Below are 16,547 nucleotides of genomic sequence, written 5' to 3'. Positions count from 1 at the left end.
GCTGAGTTAGTTAGAAACATCAGCAGGCTCCTTGCAGAAAGGGTGAGAAGTGCCAGCAGCCCCTGGTGTGTCTCCGTGGCTGGTGGGACTGCACCCAGAGCAAAAGGCTGTTTTGGCTCAGGGGCTGTCTGTTGTGGGGTTTTACGTCTATGAATGGAGCCTAAATGTGGTCTAATGATGAGTGAGGGTGGGGAGGCCCTCCCTGCGTTCTGCGCTTAGGAAGGATGCCAGAGGCTGGAGACACGGCTGTGTCCTTTGGGTGTGCCAGGAATGGCGAGGCCCTGGCACAGGTTGCCCAGAGAAGCTGTGGCTGCCCCATCCCTGGCAGTGTTCAAGGCCAGGTCGGATGGGCCTTGGAGCAAGCTGCTCTAGTGGAAGGTGTCTGTGGCCATGGCAGGGGGTTGGGAGTGGGTGAGTTTTAAGGGCCCTTCCCTAAGGTTGTGGGTTCCAGGCTTCCATGGGTGTGGGGTTTTAAGGTTCTGGGGTTGTGGATTGTCCAATTGTTGCTTCTTCCAGGTGAGCTCTGCGACATGGCCAGTGGCAAGACCCCCCGGCCCATGAGGTCCTCCAGAAGGGCGGATGGATTCCAGAGCAGAGTGGTAGCATCTCATAATCCCAAGCTGGTCAGAGAGGCAGAAGAGTCTCTCAGCAGCAAGCAAAGGCTGGCGAGGCCTCAGAAGATGAGGCGGCCCCGGACTGCCCAGCTTCGGGACATGGGTGAAGTCTCCCATCAAAAGGTATCCTTTCCCTGGCATTTTCCCTGCTGTTTGACGTGCTATTTGAAGAGGGCACGTGCTTGTGGCTGACTTGCCTCCAGCTCACCCAAGCAGCTTGATGATTAGGTCCTGTTGTCATTTCCGACTGGTGGCGGTGGAGTTCTTTCTGGTGGGGGAAAGGCAAAACGTGTGTTTGCAGTGAGCCATTGAAGTCCTGATCTGCAGGAAGCCAATGGAACCTGTGCTGCAGTTGGTGGGTTTTGCTGGAGTTGAGCTACCGTCACTAAAGCTACTGGGGGTAGGGCTGGGGCAGGACACAAGGGCAGGAGCTGCTGTTTCTCACCCTGCTGTTCAAAGAGCCACCTCTGGCTTTGGTGTAGTCAACTGCCACGTGCTTGGGGTCACAGGACTCCCTCAGTGGTGGCAGTAGTGGCCTTTGAAGGCTGAGGGCCTGTGGCAATTACTTAAGCTGTAAGAAACCCAATTGCGTCAATGCATGAATGGGTTGGAAGAAGGCGTGGGAGCCTTCCAGGGTGTTTGAGTTTTCAGGCTGCTGGATAGCCGGGGAATTGCCCTGGGCAGAGGAGAGTGGATGTGCTTTCCCTGGATCAGTGCTCTCTTAGATGGATGTTTAAAGCTGCTTTTCTTGCAGGACTGCTCAGTGTAACAGCCAGTCCAGGTGGGTGGATGACTGAGGTAGGCTGTTGAGCAGAAAGTTGCCAGCAAGTGAGCTGTAGCACATCAGTTCAGGGTTGCCCCAGACAGCACACGAGGTGGGAACACGTAAGACAGGCGCCCAAATAACTGGCAGTGCTACAGCTTCTGGCCTCAGCCTGACCGTGGCTTTTGTGGGGCAGCGGGAGACCTGCCTGTGTGTCTCGAGTGGCAGCAGTGCAGCTGGGAGAGGGGAGACCAAGCAGGGAGGAATTATCTCCAAGTAAAGCCTCTGCTGGGTCAGCATTTGTTCTTTGTGTGTACTTTTCAGAGCTGCTTCTGCAGTGCTGTGAAATAAACCAGCAGTAATAGAATACAGTGAAGCAGCAACTTTAAAGCTCCTGGGGAAAGGGGATACGAATTGCAGCCTAGCTCAAGTTGCCCAGTAATGCTGGGGAAAGAGCTGAATTTCATCCCCATCCAGCATTCACCTCATTTATCTGTTTCCCAACTGCCCTGTTACTTTCTTGTTGGCCTTTCTTCCCTGGTACTGGTGTCTTCCGCCTGGTTTCTTGGCTCTCCATCAAAAAAAGATATGTGGGATGTGTGGGACTCAGTGTCGCTGTCCCAGAGGGAAGTTCACCTGCAACTTGTTTCCTGTGGAGGTTCATGGAAACTGCTGGGTTTTGCTTGCTCCCCGAGTGCTGGTGGCTGTTCCAGCAAGTGTCTGGAGTTGAGCGAGCAGCTTAGCAGAGGGCTCTGCTGGAGGTGAGTGCTGCTTTGCCTGTTGGAGAAGGCAACCTGCAGAAAGAGCCTCCAAAAGAGCTTCTTAGCTTGAGGCTGCTCAACATGGTCCAGAACCCTTTGCTGAGCTGAGAGCAGAGGTGGGTGAGCTGCCATCTCCTAGCGTGAGCTGGGCAGATGTAGTCACCAAGAGACTGTATTTACTGGAGATGAGTGTGGGCTCTTCCTTCGTTAATCTTTCTCCCAGCAGCTGAAGCTCTCTCTGCTCTGTCTTGCATCTGCAGTTCTCAGCCGTTGATCGGGACCAGAGGTCGTTCCAGGCTTTCCCATCCGAGGTGGTGTTTGAGAACTACATTCCCCACCAGTTCTACATAGCGTCGCTAGCTCTGAGGAACAAAGACAGGGTAAGTGCTGGGCTGTGGAGGTTGAGCACTGGGCTGGAGGAGGAGAGCAGTGGAATTCACATGGTGTGCAGCAGAGCAAGTTCCCTGCTGCAGTGCAGCGCCTGCAGAATAAAATGTCTCACCAGTGTTATTCTGCAAGATGGGGAAATGTTCCCATGCTGGGGATTCTGGTTTTGGCCGTGCACTGGTGGTATCTACCCAAAGGAGCTCTTTGAGCCAGCATGCTTCCCCTTGAAAGCCCTGGACTGATGGGATTGTCGAGGGCTGTGCAGTTCTTGCCTGCTGTCATGCTTTACCTCGAGTGTGCACTGTGTCCTGGTGGCTCTTTGGTCAGCCTTGGTTTCTGGCAGGCCATGTTTTCCTCTCTCAGCCTGTTCAGCCACCTGTGTGCAAGTGCCTGTCAAAGCACAGGGAAGAGCAGTGGAAAGAGGCTAGCTTAGCAGCAGCAGTTAAAGGGGATTCAAGTCCAGCCTTGTGTGTTCCGTGCATGTACCTTCAGAGCTAAAAGTGTTTTGGGAAGGTGGTAAGGAAGGCTGTCACGTGGCCTGTCCTGGTCCCTTCTCAAGTTTCCCCAAGTGACAAAATCATAGTTGTGTGTCTTTCATGCAGGTTCCTCGTCTGCTGAACGTCATCCTGGGGAACTCTCCTTACTTTGAGTTGATCAGCCCGAGTGATGAGGACTATAAGGTAGCCCCGGGCACGTCTTCAACCTACCGCATCCTTTTCCGACCTGATGAGAACAAGGTGAGAGTGGAGGTCCCTGAGAGATGATGCCTTGAGGGGAGGTGAACCGCAGGGCTGGATTCCAAAGCAGGCATCTGGTGTGGGTTTTGAAGAAGTGTCCTGGGTTCAGTGGGATTGCACTGGATCTAGACCTGGGGGAGACTCTTTGCTGGTGCTGAAGGTTGTGCTCCCATAGGCTGGAGGCTCTTGCCTGTTTCAGGCTCTTTTGTCCTTCAGTGGTGGAATATTTAATGGAATGTCTGTTGGCTTGAGGGCTGAGAGTCTGCTGCCTGTGCATGGCCTTTTACTCATCTTGTGTTTGCTGCTTAAATGTAGTTGAATAGTCTGTCCTATCCGCAAGCAGCATGCCTCTAGAAAGGTACAGAGGATCTGCCCCATGGTCCCTGGCTGCCCCTGCTTGTGAAATAATCTGTAATGAAAGGCCATGAAGGTAAAAAGTGCGAGTACATTATCGAATGCTACTGTGAGAGTCACAGAAACCAGCAGCAGTTCTTCTGGCACGGCATGGTGCTAAAGGCACTGTGCTGAGCTTGTTTCTTTCCCTGCAGGATTATTTTGAGGAGCTTATCATCATCACAGAGAGGGAGAAGTTCTTTGTGCCTATCCGAGCCATAGGTGCCCGAGCCAGCCTGGACTTCCCTGAGCAGCTGAACTTCTCCGAGTGTCCAGTCAGGTTCAGCACCCAGAAGACTCTGCTGGTGCGCAACGTGGGGAAGCGGGAGGCTTGCTACAGCATCACCACTCTGAGGTAAAGGAGCTCATCTCTTGTGCAAAACGCTGTTGTGTGCTCATGGAGTTGTAAACAGTGAGAAAAAGGAGGCAGAGCATCTGAGGTGCTGGACATGGGCAGGACACGTGGGGTTTGCCATTGCTTACGGTGCTTTGAGAAAGCTCTGCAAGCAAGTTTTACAGTGCAGTGATGTCTGCAAGGCAGCATCTTGCAGATCTGATGCTGTTGGATTGGAAGAGCCAAGGTAGGAAGGCAGCTGGAGTGCTGCAGAAGGTGCTGTGTGGCAGAGGACAGCTCGAGGGGCTCAGGTCACGGAGCCCAAAGGCAGCATCAAGAAATGGGCAAGCAATGAGCTGGTGAGAGGCACTGAAGAGTTGATCAGCAGCTGTGTCTATATTAGCAAGCAGAGATCATAGATGAAAGCAATTGCTCTGGAGGCCCTGGCAATAAGAGTGTGTGGTCCAGGGCCTTTGTTTTCCCGTGGGCTTGGTCTGGTGCCTGGGACCAAATATGCCTAAGCAGAATGAGCTCTGAAGTGGAGAGGAGCAGGCAGTGGCTTCAGAAGTGGACTACCGGAAAGCTAAGGAGGGCGCAGGTGAAAGATGCTCCAAGTGCCTGGTGCATTTGCAAAGGGTTGGGGGCCTTTTCTCCTGGAGCTGTCTCTCTCCCACATTTCCTGGAGAGGGCTCAAGTAGCTGAGTAGCTGGTTTGCACCCTTGTGGTCACAAATAACCTTCTGAAATGGTTCCATACCACTAGGAACCAAGTACACCCGGTCTCTGGAGGCCACAAGTTCATGGTAGTCTGGAGGTCCCGTTATCAAATGCCTGAGGTGAACTGTGTTGCAGACAGCCTGTCCTGTTCCTGTTGGTCTCAGAAGCCAGTCACTGGTTCCAGTTTGCTGCAGCGGAGAGGGGAATGTGTTTGTGACACTGCATCCGCAAGGCAGGCGGTTCAGTTGGCTGGGAGTTGAGAGTTGCTTGGTCCCAGAGGTCTCAGTGCAGGAGCTGAGGTTAAGAACACACCAAAGACCTGCTGCGTCTCAGTTGGTGCACCTGAGCTGCTTCAGTTTCTTCTCCAGGAAACGGGATTCAGAAGACTTTCAACTTGTCTCCTGTGAAACACGAGGGTCTGAGAGGAGCTTCTGCCAAAGGCTGGCAAGGCTGTTTAAGCAGGCTTCTAGGATGCTCTTTAAGCAGGCTGCTGCTTTTCCCTGTGGAGCTCCATGGGCAGGAACTTGTAAATCACTGTACAGTTTCCTTCCGGGATTTCCATGCCTAGTTGTCACCACCACAATAAGTACCCAGTGAAGTCTAGCATCTATTTGCAATGCACTTGCCAACTACTCTATTGGGTGACAGAGCATGTGTTGAGAGCTCCTTGACAAGGGTTTTAAGAGTTCCCGAACTTCAGCAATGAACTATTTCAGTCCTGATTTGCAATAAAGAAATGGGAAGCATTACAAAAGTTTAAGTGAGCTACACAAAAACTGTAGAATTAGTGAGTAACTGGATGGCAGAGGTGAAGAGCTGAGAACTGTGTGCAGAGGATGGGGGGCTGAGGTCATGTTATACCACGGGATCCTCTGCAGGGTTCTTCTGCATGGGATTCTTCAGCAGGGAGAGTCACCCGCTCTGTTTCTGATCCTGGATGCTCTGGTTTTCTTGTACCGCCTGTGGTTTGCTTGCTCCTTGCTTGCACAAGAGAGCTGAAGTGAACTAGACTGCAAAGTTAACGGAGGACCCAGATCTCTCTCTTTGTGTTGCAGCCCTTTCTCTGTGGATCCCTCCATTGGGACTCTTGGCGTTGGAGAAGCGATGCAAGTCACGGTGGAATTTCACCCACCAAAGACCGGTGTTTATACAAGTCCCATGATTGTTCACTATGACACAGGTAAGTGCTTGGTGCACCCTCGGTGTGTCCTTCCAAAGAGAGCAGTGTCTGCCATCATCGTCTGATGGCTTCATTGTCCTGTTGAATCCCTTCTGCAAGACTCCTTCACGCTGGGTAGAGCAAAGCTTCCATGCTGGCTGCCAGATATTGCTGTGCTGGAATATTTCAGCCTGTAACAAGGCAGCAGATCTTCCTAAGCACAGTGCACAGGGGGCGATGGGGAATATTCTGGGTGCTCCATTGGGGAAGAAGGCGTAGCAAGGAGCCTGATTGAAAAGGAGATGGCTTTTAACGTGCGAGAGAGCTGTCTGAAGAGCCTGCAACTTGTCCCATAGAGCTCTCCTGACTGGTCATTGCTTTTCATCCCGATGTGTTGTGTTACAGTTCCTGGCAAGGCCTTTGAGGTAGAGACCCTCTTCTTGTGATGTGATGCATGGGTACAGTGGGTGCTCTGCCGAGAGCTGGGCCATGCATCTTGTGACTGTGAGGAGCAGTGAGTGTGGCAGCGGTAGCCATTAGGGTGCTCTGAGCTTTGCTGTAGCCTGGGAATGATTCTGTAGAAGCCCCCTAGTAAGCAGCAGTTATTTAATGGTGAGGTTTAGGAAGAAGCTGCTGCTAGGGCTGGAGTCAGTAATGTGAGGGTGTAATGATGTCTGAAGGTAGGTGGTGAACAGCACCTTGGAGAAACCCTTGGGAATGGCTGTGCTGCTGTGCGTGTTGCTCTGATGCTGGAAGTCTCCAGCTTTCCAGTGGACACTTACCCTAGTGAAGGGACTCACTTCTCCAGTGGTGAAGTAGTAACAGCAGCACGTTTGACAAGGGAGAATGTGCTGGCAGTAGTGAGGCACTTGGCTGTGAGAGCAGCAGGAGCAAAAGAAGGAGTTGGCAGATGGATCCGAGGGCCCCATAGCACCCTGTTGAGTGTAGAGCTCAGCACAGAAGCTGCTCTGTACTTGCCATTGTTCTTTCTGCCCTTGTCCATTTCATTTCAAATGCTCCCGCTTGGTTTCTGAGATGAGAGCTATGGCCAATATTTGAGGAGCAGGAGATGAGGATGACACAAGAGTGGGGGCATCTCCTGCCTGCAGGAGAGCCTGGGCAAGCCATGACTGAGGTGGGCTCCTCAGCGTCACTGAGTGACTTGGATGTAGAATTCCCTGTGACCTGAGTGGGATGGCAGCCCAAAGGGCACCCTGGGCACATCTGCAAAGTCTCACTGTAAATGCTGTCACCTTGGGGATAAATCTCCACGAACACCCCCCAAAATAAGGTGCCTAAGGTGGTGCCAGGACATCCTCATGCCATATCATGTGCAGCTGTCAGGATACGATAAATATCCTGATGTGGGGAACTGCTGATGCAGCTCAGAACTGCAGCTCTTTCTCCTGTTGCCTGCAGATTGCCCCGTTCCTTGTACTTCCATCAGCAAGTGAGATGAGCCAAGACTTTGCCTTTGCTTTGTTCCAGGTGAAGATGTTCACAAAAGCCTCTGTGGAACAGCTGTAAATGCTGACATCAGGCTGGACAAGAGCTCCTTGACAGTTGAGAAGACTTCCCTCACGCTGTCAAAGGAAAGTTCCCTGGTCATCCACAACCAGAGTGGCATCACGGCCCACTTCCAGTGGAAGCGTTTTGTTGATGAGGAAGAGGAGGAGCAGCAGAAGCTGAGGTTTGTTTGAGAGATTCCTCCCAGCAAGATAGATGCCCCAGGGGAAAACTAACACACAGCCTCAGAGGGCTCTTGGGGCTTTTGAAGGGATTAAGGCAGACAGAGCCATGCACAGCATGGAGCTTAACCCTTGCCATTCCAGTCCCACCCGTGCTACAGCTGAGGATGATGTTTTGGGGAGAGAAGGTTGATTGCAATCACTGGCTTGCCTCAGAGGGCAAATTCACGTTTGGGAGCCACAAACTATTGAGTTCAGAGCTGCGTGCACTGCGGAGGGTCCATGAGGCTGAGGCAGGTGTCAGCACTCGGTACCTGGGACTGCACTGAGCAGTAGCACTGAAGAGCTGCAGGTGGCACAACTCTTATGATACTCAAGCAGTTTCTTCTTTGCTAAGGTGTAAGGCTCCTTTCCCAGCCACACGCAGGGTACAGTGCTTGGTTGGCCCAGAAGGTGGAGGCCGTCCTGCTGTAGGCTGGGGAATTGCCTTCCAGTGTCCTGGTTTCTGGCCCAAGGAGGTGTTTCTGGCCTTGCTCCTCGGCTGGGCAGATGTGGAGGGGGAGGGCTGTGCAGGGAAGGGAGGGCAGCCAGGACTTGGAAGTGCTTTTGGGCTTCAGCAACCTGTGTCATCCTGGTGGTGAGAGATGGGGCAGGTTCTTCCAAGGGTGCCTCTGGTGAAGCTTTGAAATTGCCATTTCAGGCAGCAGAGAAACACTGACAGCCTGGGGGGATGAACTGGAAACGAGACTTAAAAGCTTCTGTGACTTGGGGAATCCTTGTGCAACTTTTCAGGCTCCCAGTAAGGAGCAGCCACTGTGCAGCACTGCTCCCCTCTCATCTCCCGCTTGTGATCTCTAACCACTAGAATGATTTCTGCTGCAACCAGCAATAAAGGCAGAGGTTAACTGCATTGCAGCTCTGCAGAGGAGGCCAAAATGAGGGAAAAGATGAGGTGGTTCAAGTCCAGCGTAGGGTTTGCATTCAGAGATGCTGACTTCTTTCCTGGGTGATGCTGGGCAAAGTCCCTTCCTCTCTTGGCACCTCTGTTTTCATGCACAGAAACACATTTGTGTCACTGAAGTGGTGGGATGCCAAACCCATTGGTTTGCTTTGGAAGTGCACCAGGATCCTCTGGCGCAAGGCAGTGCAGATACTGTCTTCTCATCCCTGTGGGTGCAAAAGGGAAGGGGAAAAGTGTGCTGCTGGTAAAGTGCAGCTGAAACCTGGTTGCTTCTCCCCTCCCAGTGCAGGAGGCTTTTTCTTGAGGGCTGCCAGCTTTAAGAAACCTCTGATGAGCTTGTCAGTGAGGAGTAAAACTCGCTGCTGTGCTGGGAATAATGGGATCCATGGGGGAGCCTGTGTCTCAGGGTCAGCCCCGTGCTGAGCTGCTGCTCTTCCTCACCAAGTGCTTTGCTGCTCGTGCACGGACACAGCAGGCTCTGCAAATCTGCTGCTTCTTCAATGATCTCCTTGGTTTGTCTCTCCCATGGCACAGGCTGCAGAGACAGGAAGAGGACAAGCTGGTTGATGTTCCTAAGGAGCACGGGGTGGTCCCCCCTCTCAGAGAACACCCTTCCCTTCCCGTCTGCACCTCCCAGAGCCAGGGGACAGAGGTGCAGGGAGACTCCACGCCTTTCTGCAGTGATATTTTCACCATTGTGCCCATGGTAAGTGATGGCTGAGAACCTCCCTTCCTGCTCCTCGTCCTTCTCCTCTCTGAATGAGGTCCCTTGGCAGATCCCACGTCAGCTGCTCCATGTGCCAAGAGAGGAGACATCAGGTTTCTGGTGAGGCTGGGGGCGCTTGTTGCAGAAAGCATTTCTGAGCAGCAGCAAGAGCCGACCCCAGGCTGGGCTCTGCTGCAAGGGCTGTGACTCAAGGGCACTTCATGAGTGTCCTCACAGTGTTCAGAGGTATCAGTTATTATCTGTAAGGACACATTTCCACGTAGCGCATGGGGGTGAAGAAAGGCCACTGGTGCACTGTTAGTTCACATCCTGACCTGCAGAATGAAATGATCTCCTGTGGAAAGGAGTCCAAATTGAGCCCAAGTTTAATCGGGGGGACAGCAATCCATTCCTAAAACCTGGATGTATACCACATCTGAGTGTCCCTTCCAGTGCCGTCTGTGAGCCTGGACACGAGGCTGGCAGGTTTAAACAAGCTTTTTGAGTTCTACTGCAGATAGGTAGAGAAAACTGCTCACTTTCCTGGTGATGCAAGCAAAACCCCCATGTCCTTCAATCAGCCAGAGCCGTTGCTGTGGGTATTCACATGGTCTGAGCTGAAGAATGGCTGCTGTCTGAGCAGTGCAACATCCCTTCTCATCTTGGAGTGAAGCCTGGAATAATCCCAACCTCTTCTTTCTTTTCCAGTGGGTGAAACTAGTTTATGTTTTGATTTTGTTTTTGAGGAAGGGGCTGCTGTTCTCTTCTTGCTTGCTCCTGCAGCGCATGTAAGGCTGAGAGCCACCAGTGCCAGCACAAGTGCGGTCTCACAGCACTGTAGCTGGCAGCAGCACGATGTGAGCAAGAGACTGTGTCAGAGCAGCAGGGATATTGGGGAGAGTGGGAGCTGCTGAGCTGAGCCTTCAGAGCATCCTGTGGTGTGTGAGAGCTGGTTCTGGAGTGTGCCCCAGGGCTCCTGCTTCATTTCAGTTGCTGTGTCTCCACAATGAGCTTAAGCTGCTCTTGAGCTCCTGAGGTGCATTAAGGGGAGGTCTGGAATTGTGGCTGAGTCCTGTCCACATCAAGATGCGATGATGCAGAGACGTGAAGTGTAGCTTGGCCCCAAGCTGTGAGTGGAAACCTTTCCTAAATGGCAGTGTTCCTGTTACACGGTTTGTTGTAGGGCTGAATCAAAGCAGGCTCCTACAGGAGTCTCTCCCCTGCTGTCTTGTGCAGCGTTATCAGTCTCTTGATTTCCATGAATTCCATTCTTTATGGAACAATCCTTTTCCCATGGAGAGTCTTGCTGGTATCTGCATTCCCCCTGACATGTGTGTATCTTTACTCCAACTGACAGTATTTTCCCCTCTTTTACACATGTAGAATGTGCAGATCCCCTGCCACTGACTTCCAGACCGTGTTGTCTGTCGATGGCCCTATAACTTTGAGCTTGGACCAACCCCCTTCTTGCACTGCTCTTGAATGTGCTGGGGAGGCCCCCCCAGAGGTGGGACCTTGCTGCCTCGGACGTCCTGGCCAGAAGCAGCTGCTCTCTTGTTGGCACCAATTGCCTGTGGTTTGTGGGAGCACCCTCTAGAAATCATCAATCCCTGGTGACAAGTGACTGGAGGAAGTGATTGCTTGCAGAGGTTAGGAAGCTGGTGGAGGGACAGTGGTGTTGGAAGTGCTTTGTGGGCAGGATGGCTTTGCAGGGCTTGTGCAGCAGCTTTGCTAAGTGGAGCATCAGCTGCCTGTATTTCAGGTGTTGCTGTCTGCAGAAGCTGCCTCAGGTCACTTCAGCATGTCTAGGGTTAAGTCCTGGCTGCAGATCAGACCAGGACAGAGGAGGCAGTGCTTTGGGACTTGCCATGTGAGGGGGAACATTTGGAGCAGCTTCCAGGCCCGTGGGGAAGGAGCTGTTGTGCAGCTCTGACTTTCCGAGCACATCTCATGTTGAATTTAATTCCTTTCTGCAAATCCCTGTGAGATGTCAGCAGAAGCAGCTGTGATGGAAGCTCAGGTGGCTACCACAGGACACAGTCCTTGCTTTGTGCTGCATCCTCCCCACCACAGCTTAGCTGTAAGTCACCTTGCGACCTGTGGGAGCTGACTCCTTGGAAAGGGAAATGAGAGGCAAGGGAGGGCAAGGATTTGTTACCATGGCACTGACCTTGACAAGCCACCATGCCCTGTGCTTGTCTGTCATTGACTCCTCAGTGCCATGTGCTAACTTTGAGCTGGTGGAGGCAGTCCTGCAGACATCCAGGTTATGAAAGTGCTGCTGTTGTTGATCCAGAGGCTGGGCCAGCAGGTAGCCTTGTTGTTTGTTCCTGCAAATGTCCACCTCAGCTGGGAGCCAAGCTGGTCCCCATCCAAACGAGAGGATCCTGCAGAGCCCTTCAGGTTTTGGCAGAGGCCCCATTTCCAGTGGGGGCTGAGAGTTGAGTCATTTGTGGAAAGAGGCAGATGTTGGCTTTGGCACTGCCTTTCTCCTGAGTGCCCTGAACTAAGAGGATGTGCTGTGGATGTCATGACTGTGCTGCCTCTGCCAGCTCTGTCTTTGGGTATTGTTTGCTGTGAGCACTGGCTTGGTTTCCGTGGCTCACCTTCCACCTCTGCAAAGCAAAGCAAGTGGCTTGGGCAGCCCCAGCTGGTGGTGGGCAGCTTTTGAAGGCCAGCTTCTTCTTCGGCAGCCTGGGGGGGGTCTCACAGATTGTCACCATTTAGGGGCTGAGGAAGGAGCAATAGGATCTGTGTGTAATTAGCATTGGCTCTCGCCCAGGGATCACTTGTGTAGCTGTGAGTCGTGGTGTGCCATCCCCTCCTGGGTGCCATTGCTTTCTGGTGCAGCAAAGCCAGGGTCCGAGAGCTGAGGGGTTTGTGCTGTATCACCTGCAGCCACCGTCTGTGTTTTAGGGCACCTGCCGTCACAGCCTGAGCCTGCCGTGAAGCCAGGAGTGTTGCAGTGTCCTGTTGAGAGCACTGCAGAGCTTTATTGCTGTCCTGGGTAGCATCCGTGGTAGTTCTCTATACTCTGCTCAGCTGCCATCCTCTAGAGAACCTGCTCTCGTGGGCAGAGCGCTGGCTCCTGAGGTGTCCCGAGGCTCATCCGCATGTGTCACCAGTGTGCAAGGGTGGGGGATGAAGCACATCCTTTTATCCAGCAGTTCTTTTTGCTGGGGAGTAGCAGGCATGTGAAGAACCTCTTCAACAGCCTATTTTAATTTCCCGAGAGAAATAGTGTTCTGCTTTTGTGGTCTGCCCTAGAGCAGTAATGAAGGGAGAAGTGCCAAAGGGTTTCCCAGTATAGGTCTGTCTTTCAAGAATGTGGTTTGGCCATGGAATAGTAGGATAAAGTGTAACTGATGATGTCTCCTGGCCTTCCGTCATCGGAGGTAAACGCTCTGGCTTACAGCTTCCCTGCTGATCCAGGGAATGTCTCTGTGGAGAGACTGCCAAAAGTTTCCATGCCAATACACTGAATCCTGCTGGATGGTGATTTCCTGTCAGGAGCTCAAGAGACCTGAGCCTGTTAAGCGCTGGGTCAGTTCTCTTGGGATGGAGGATATGAATGCAAGGCTCCAGTGGGGGTGCTGTATCAGGATTGTTCCTGAGAGCTGTGCTGATCCCTAGAAAAGGAGAGGCTTTAGTGCTAGCCCATAAGCTTGTTCCTCAGGTGCCTTAGAGAAGTGTAATCTGGCTGTGCTTGGGACCCAGCAGCACCTTGGATGTATGGAGATGTGTCACTTGTGAGGATCGTGGTGCCTCACTGGATGGCTTTGTGGTGCTTGGTGGCCAGCAAGGCATCATCCCTGGCAAGGGGGTGTGTGTGCTGCACCCTCCTCTGATTAGCTTGTAAAGGAAGCAATGGCACGTTCCCAAAGCTCTAAGCTCCCTCCTGCACTAGTTAAAGAGTGTGTACAGAATGATGGCAGCAGTCAGTGTGGTCTCGGTATGGAGCAAATCATGCCCCCAGGGCCTTGGGCACTCGCAGTAACCCTGCTGGGCTCTCCTTTGCACTCCTCAGTGTTTGAGATGCACCTTTGCAGTGTTCTCCAGGTTCTTGCTGAAGCTGTACTTTTTGGTGCAGTGGCAGCTCAGCGTTGTGATGTTGAGTTTGGGTTATCTGGGGCCGGGATCAACTGCAGAGTCAGACAGATGCCTTGAGGCCCTGAGCCAGCTCCAGCTGCCCTGGCTAGAGGAATGGGGATGCAGGAATGGGAGGAGGCCGGGGCAGCAAGGGCTTTGTGTCATGGGCAGTGTCTCCTGTCCCACATGGGGACTTTGTGCAGGTTTTGAGAAGAATCCAAGTGACTTTACTCTTTCAGACTTTTGCAGTTACTGGCGGTTGGTGTTTGAAAGGGTTCTTCTCTGCCTGTCCTTGCCCGTGTTCTCCTGACTCAGAGCAGGTTGTGCATCAGGGAACTACTTGCAGCTGCAGGCCAATAACTTCCCATGTTGTAGCTCTTTAATTTTTGTGGGGCTGTCCTCTAAGCTGTCAGTGCTGTGTCAGTGGCAGAACCATAGCTAGTAAATATTGATGCTGCAGGAGTGCTGGAGGCTCCAGTCAGTTCAAGGCTCTTCTGGACAAATTCCTGAGAATAGCCAAGAGCAGAGTGGAATCAGAGCCTGGCTGTGCTGATAGAAAAATGACTCTGTTGTTTTTATCTGCTTCTGTCAACTCAATATTGAATTCCTGTAGAGCGTTATTACGGTTGCCAGAGGTGTAGCTACTTAAGTCAAGTGTATTTGTAATGCTAGGGGCTGAAGGGCTGTACGAGGTGCCTTTGCTTAAGGCAGTTGGAGGAATTGAGAGCCTATAGAAACCAGGGATGCCTGCTGAAATGTGTGACAAGGCTTCCTGGGCCTGAGCACCAGTGCCAGGATCCTGTGGGAGAGCAGCAGAGAGAGAAGACCCTGAGGAAGCAGCAGACAGTTGCAGAAACTGGTAGCGTGGCCCAGACTTAAATCCCTGAGGCAGAGCTCAGTCTCTTCTGAGGGTAACAAAAGCCCCTTCCGGGTGCCAGTAAAGGCGAGGGACTTTGGAAGGTGTTTCTGCAGCTGCTTCCAAGCTCTCCTCTAAATTCTGTTGACAAGTGTTGCTTGCTCCTTGCTCTTTGCTGATGCTCTAAATAAAGGCTTACAGGGCTGTAGTGGCAACAAGAATGTGCTGTTTGAAGATAAATGGTTTGCTGTCACTTCTGTTTCAGGAGGGAGATATCTTGCCAAATTCTTCACTTGAAATCAATGTGATCTTTAAGCCCAAAGAAGCCAGAGTCTACCAAGAGGCAGCCTACTGTGACATCTCAGGTACAGCTCCTTCCTCCTGCTCCTGTTCCCACAGAGGAGGTACAAACACTCTTCCAGCCCACTGGGATCTCGTGTAGCTCTGGAGGGCTCAAGAGGACAGTGCTGGCACATGCTGCTGTCCCTGCGGTTCCCAGTGGTCTCCTGTCCGAGGCCAGGGCTCAGGATGCCTGGCTCTGGCTTCCTGACCTCAGAAGAGACAAAGCAGTGAAGGAATAAGCTTTCCTGGCACGGGTTTGCCAGCATTTGCAACACACACAGCTTTAATGAAGGAGCACCAGGAGCCTGTAGACCATTTACCTCCAAGATGAGTCTTGATTGCGTGGCTCTCTCCTCCTCCTGGTGCTGCTCGCCTTGTGTGCAGAGTAGAATGGGATGGCAGTGAGATCTCATCCAAAATTTGAGCCGGGATTCAGGCTTCAGTGGCTGAGAGCAGCTTTCAGACTGAAGATCTTGTGCTCTGTCATCTCTAGCAAATCTAAGGGAAAGAAGCCACCCTGGAGTTTGGCTGTAAGCCTTGAGGTGTCAGTTGCCTTTGCACCAAGGGATGTGTACGTTAGCAGTATATGTCTGACTTATATGATCTGCTCAGTGAGAGGACTGGTTTTCCAGGGCTTGAGGGATGAGACAAGGGGTGATGGGTTTGAGCTTAAACAGGGGAGATTTAGTTTAGATATCCAGAAGAAATTGTTTGCTGTGAGAGTGGTGAGGCACTGGAACAGGCTGCCCAAGGAAGTTGCTCCGTCCCTGGCAATGTTCAGGTTCAGGCTGGATGGGACTTGGAGCAGCCTGGTCTAGTGGAAGGTGTCGCTGTCCATGGCAAGGGGCTGGAAGTGGATGATCTTGAGGTCCTTTCCAATGCAAACCATTCTGTGGTTCTCTGAGACACCATCCCAGGGGGTTGGTTAGAAATGAGAAACCAGCCCCAAGGCTGATCTCCTGAGGGACGAGATGGGTCCCGTATCTTCTCCTGGAGCATCTGGAGGTGGTTCCATGCAGGCCAGGGACCGGCAGCAGCACTGAGACAACCTGGAAGGTGCCGGGTAGCAGAAGGAATTGCGCTCACAGTGATTTCACTCCACAGGCTGTGAGACCAGGCTGCCCCTGTGCATCAGTGGGGAAGGCGTCGGGCCCCAGGTGGAACTCAGCTGCGACCAGCTGAGCGTCGGGAAGGTGTTTGTTGGCTCAAGCCACAGCTACAAGGTGAGCAGGACGGGTGGCAGGGCATGGGGTGGATCTGGATGGCTCGTGGGCAGCAGTGAGCCTGGTGGAGGTGTGGGATGGGTCTGAATCAAGTTGGTGGTGCTGAGCAGGTCCTTGCCACTGCAGGTCAAGTGGAGTGCTCTGTGTCAGGGGAATAAGGCCAGAGTGGCTCTGTTTGTGTGAAGTTATCCCTGCTTTGCATGAAAAAGCCCTGAGGCAGAACTTGTCCTGTTGTATTTGGCAGCAGCGCTCAGCATCTTCTGCCTTTTACAGATGTTAATTGCTAAAGTAGAAAAGAAGTGAGCCTTCAGTAAGTAAAGAGGATTCTTCATGTATTTCCATGTTGCTTTCTTGCTGCTGCTGCAGGTGCTCCTGCTCAACAGAGGAGTTCCTGAGGCTCCCTTCAGCATGGTGTATCCGGAGAGAGCTCTGGACTCCTGCTACGAGGTGGCTCTGCATGGGGAGGCCTCAGGCATCAGCTACCTCCTGGACACCACCGAGATCGACTGCGGGCTGCAGGTGCCGCACGCTGCTCTTGTCAGAGCTCCTTGTCTCCAGCCATGACCGGTGGGCTGCTGCCCCCCCGCGTCGAGAGCTCTCCCCCCTTCCCAGCTGCTCTGCTGGCTCTGTGGCTCGGAAGTCCAGCGTTTGGGTGATAGCTCCAAGCTGGTGTTTAATGGCCATCTCCAGCCCAGCCCAAAGTTGGGAATCCATCCTCTTGGAGGGAACTACCGCTGCCTCCTGGGACAGGCAGGATCCCAGTGTTGCTCTCCAGAGGGATGTGTCCCTCAGATGTCCATCCGCTGATGGGCTCCTAA

At 52.7% G+C, this 16,547-nt stretch overlaps 1 protein-coding gene and 1 long non-coding RNA gene across 2 annotated transcripts; both read left to right on the top strand.

The window, feature by feature from the left end:
• Window positions 1-530: 530 nt before the first annotated feature.
• LOC117436929 (hydrocephalus-inducing protein homolog) lies at window positions 531-7,564 on the top strand. The gene is made up of 6 exons (XM_034069005.1): window positions 531-737; window positions 2,399-2,518; window positions 3,128-3,262; window positions 3,811-4,010; window positions 5,761-5,885; window positions 7,353-7,564. The coding sequence occupies exons 1-6, from the start codon at window positions 531-533 to the stop codon at window positions 7,562-7,564; spliced, it is 999 nt and encodes a 332-aa protein (XP_033924896.1).
• A 1,514-nt stretch (window positions 7,565-9,078) lies between these two features.
• LOC117436894 (uncharacterized) lies at window positions 9,079-15,630 on the top strand. Its single transcript, XR_004550228.1, has 3 exons — window positions 9,079-9,219; window positions 14,430-14,529; window positions 15,611-15,630. It is a non-coding gene; the product is annotated as an uncharacterized lncRNA (long non-coding RNA).
• Window positions 15,631-16,547: the final 917 nt, after the last annotated feature.

Source organism: Melopsittacus undulatus, chromosome 13 (assembly GCF_012275295.1).
Source record: "Melopsittacus undulatus isolate bMelUnd1 chromosome 13, bMelUnd1.mat.Z, whole genome shotgun sequence".
Lineage (NCBI taxonomy): Eukaryota > Metazoa > Chordata > Aves > Psittaciformes > Psittaculidae > Melopsittacus > Melopsittacus undulatus.
The sequence above is the reverse complement of the archived record's forward strand: the minus strand, read 5'-3'. Positions and strand labels throughout refer to the sequence as shown.

Bases quoted from the DNA above. Each gene is read 5' to 3' on its own strand.
- LOC117436929 (XM_034069005.1), top strand. From the start codon at position 531: ATGGCCAGTGGCAAGACCCCCCGGCCCATGAGGTCCTCCAGAAGGGCG. The intron at 738-2,398 runs GTATCCTTTCCC...TTGCATCTGCAG, and splicing joins GTGAAGTCTCCCATCAAAAG to TTCTCAGCCGTTGATCGGGA. The intron at 5,886-7,352 runs GTAAGTGCTTGG...GCTTTGTTCCAG, and splicing joins GATTGTTCACTATGACACAG to GTGAAGATGTTCACAAAAGC.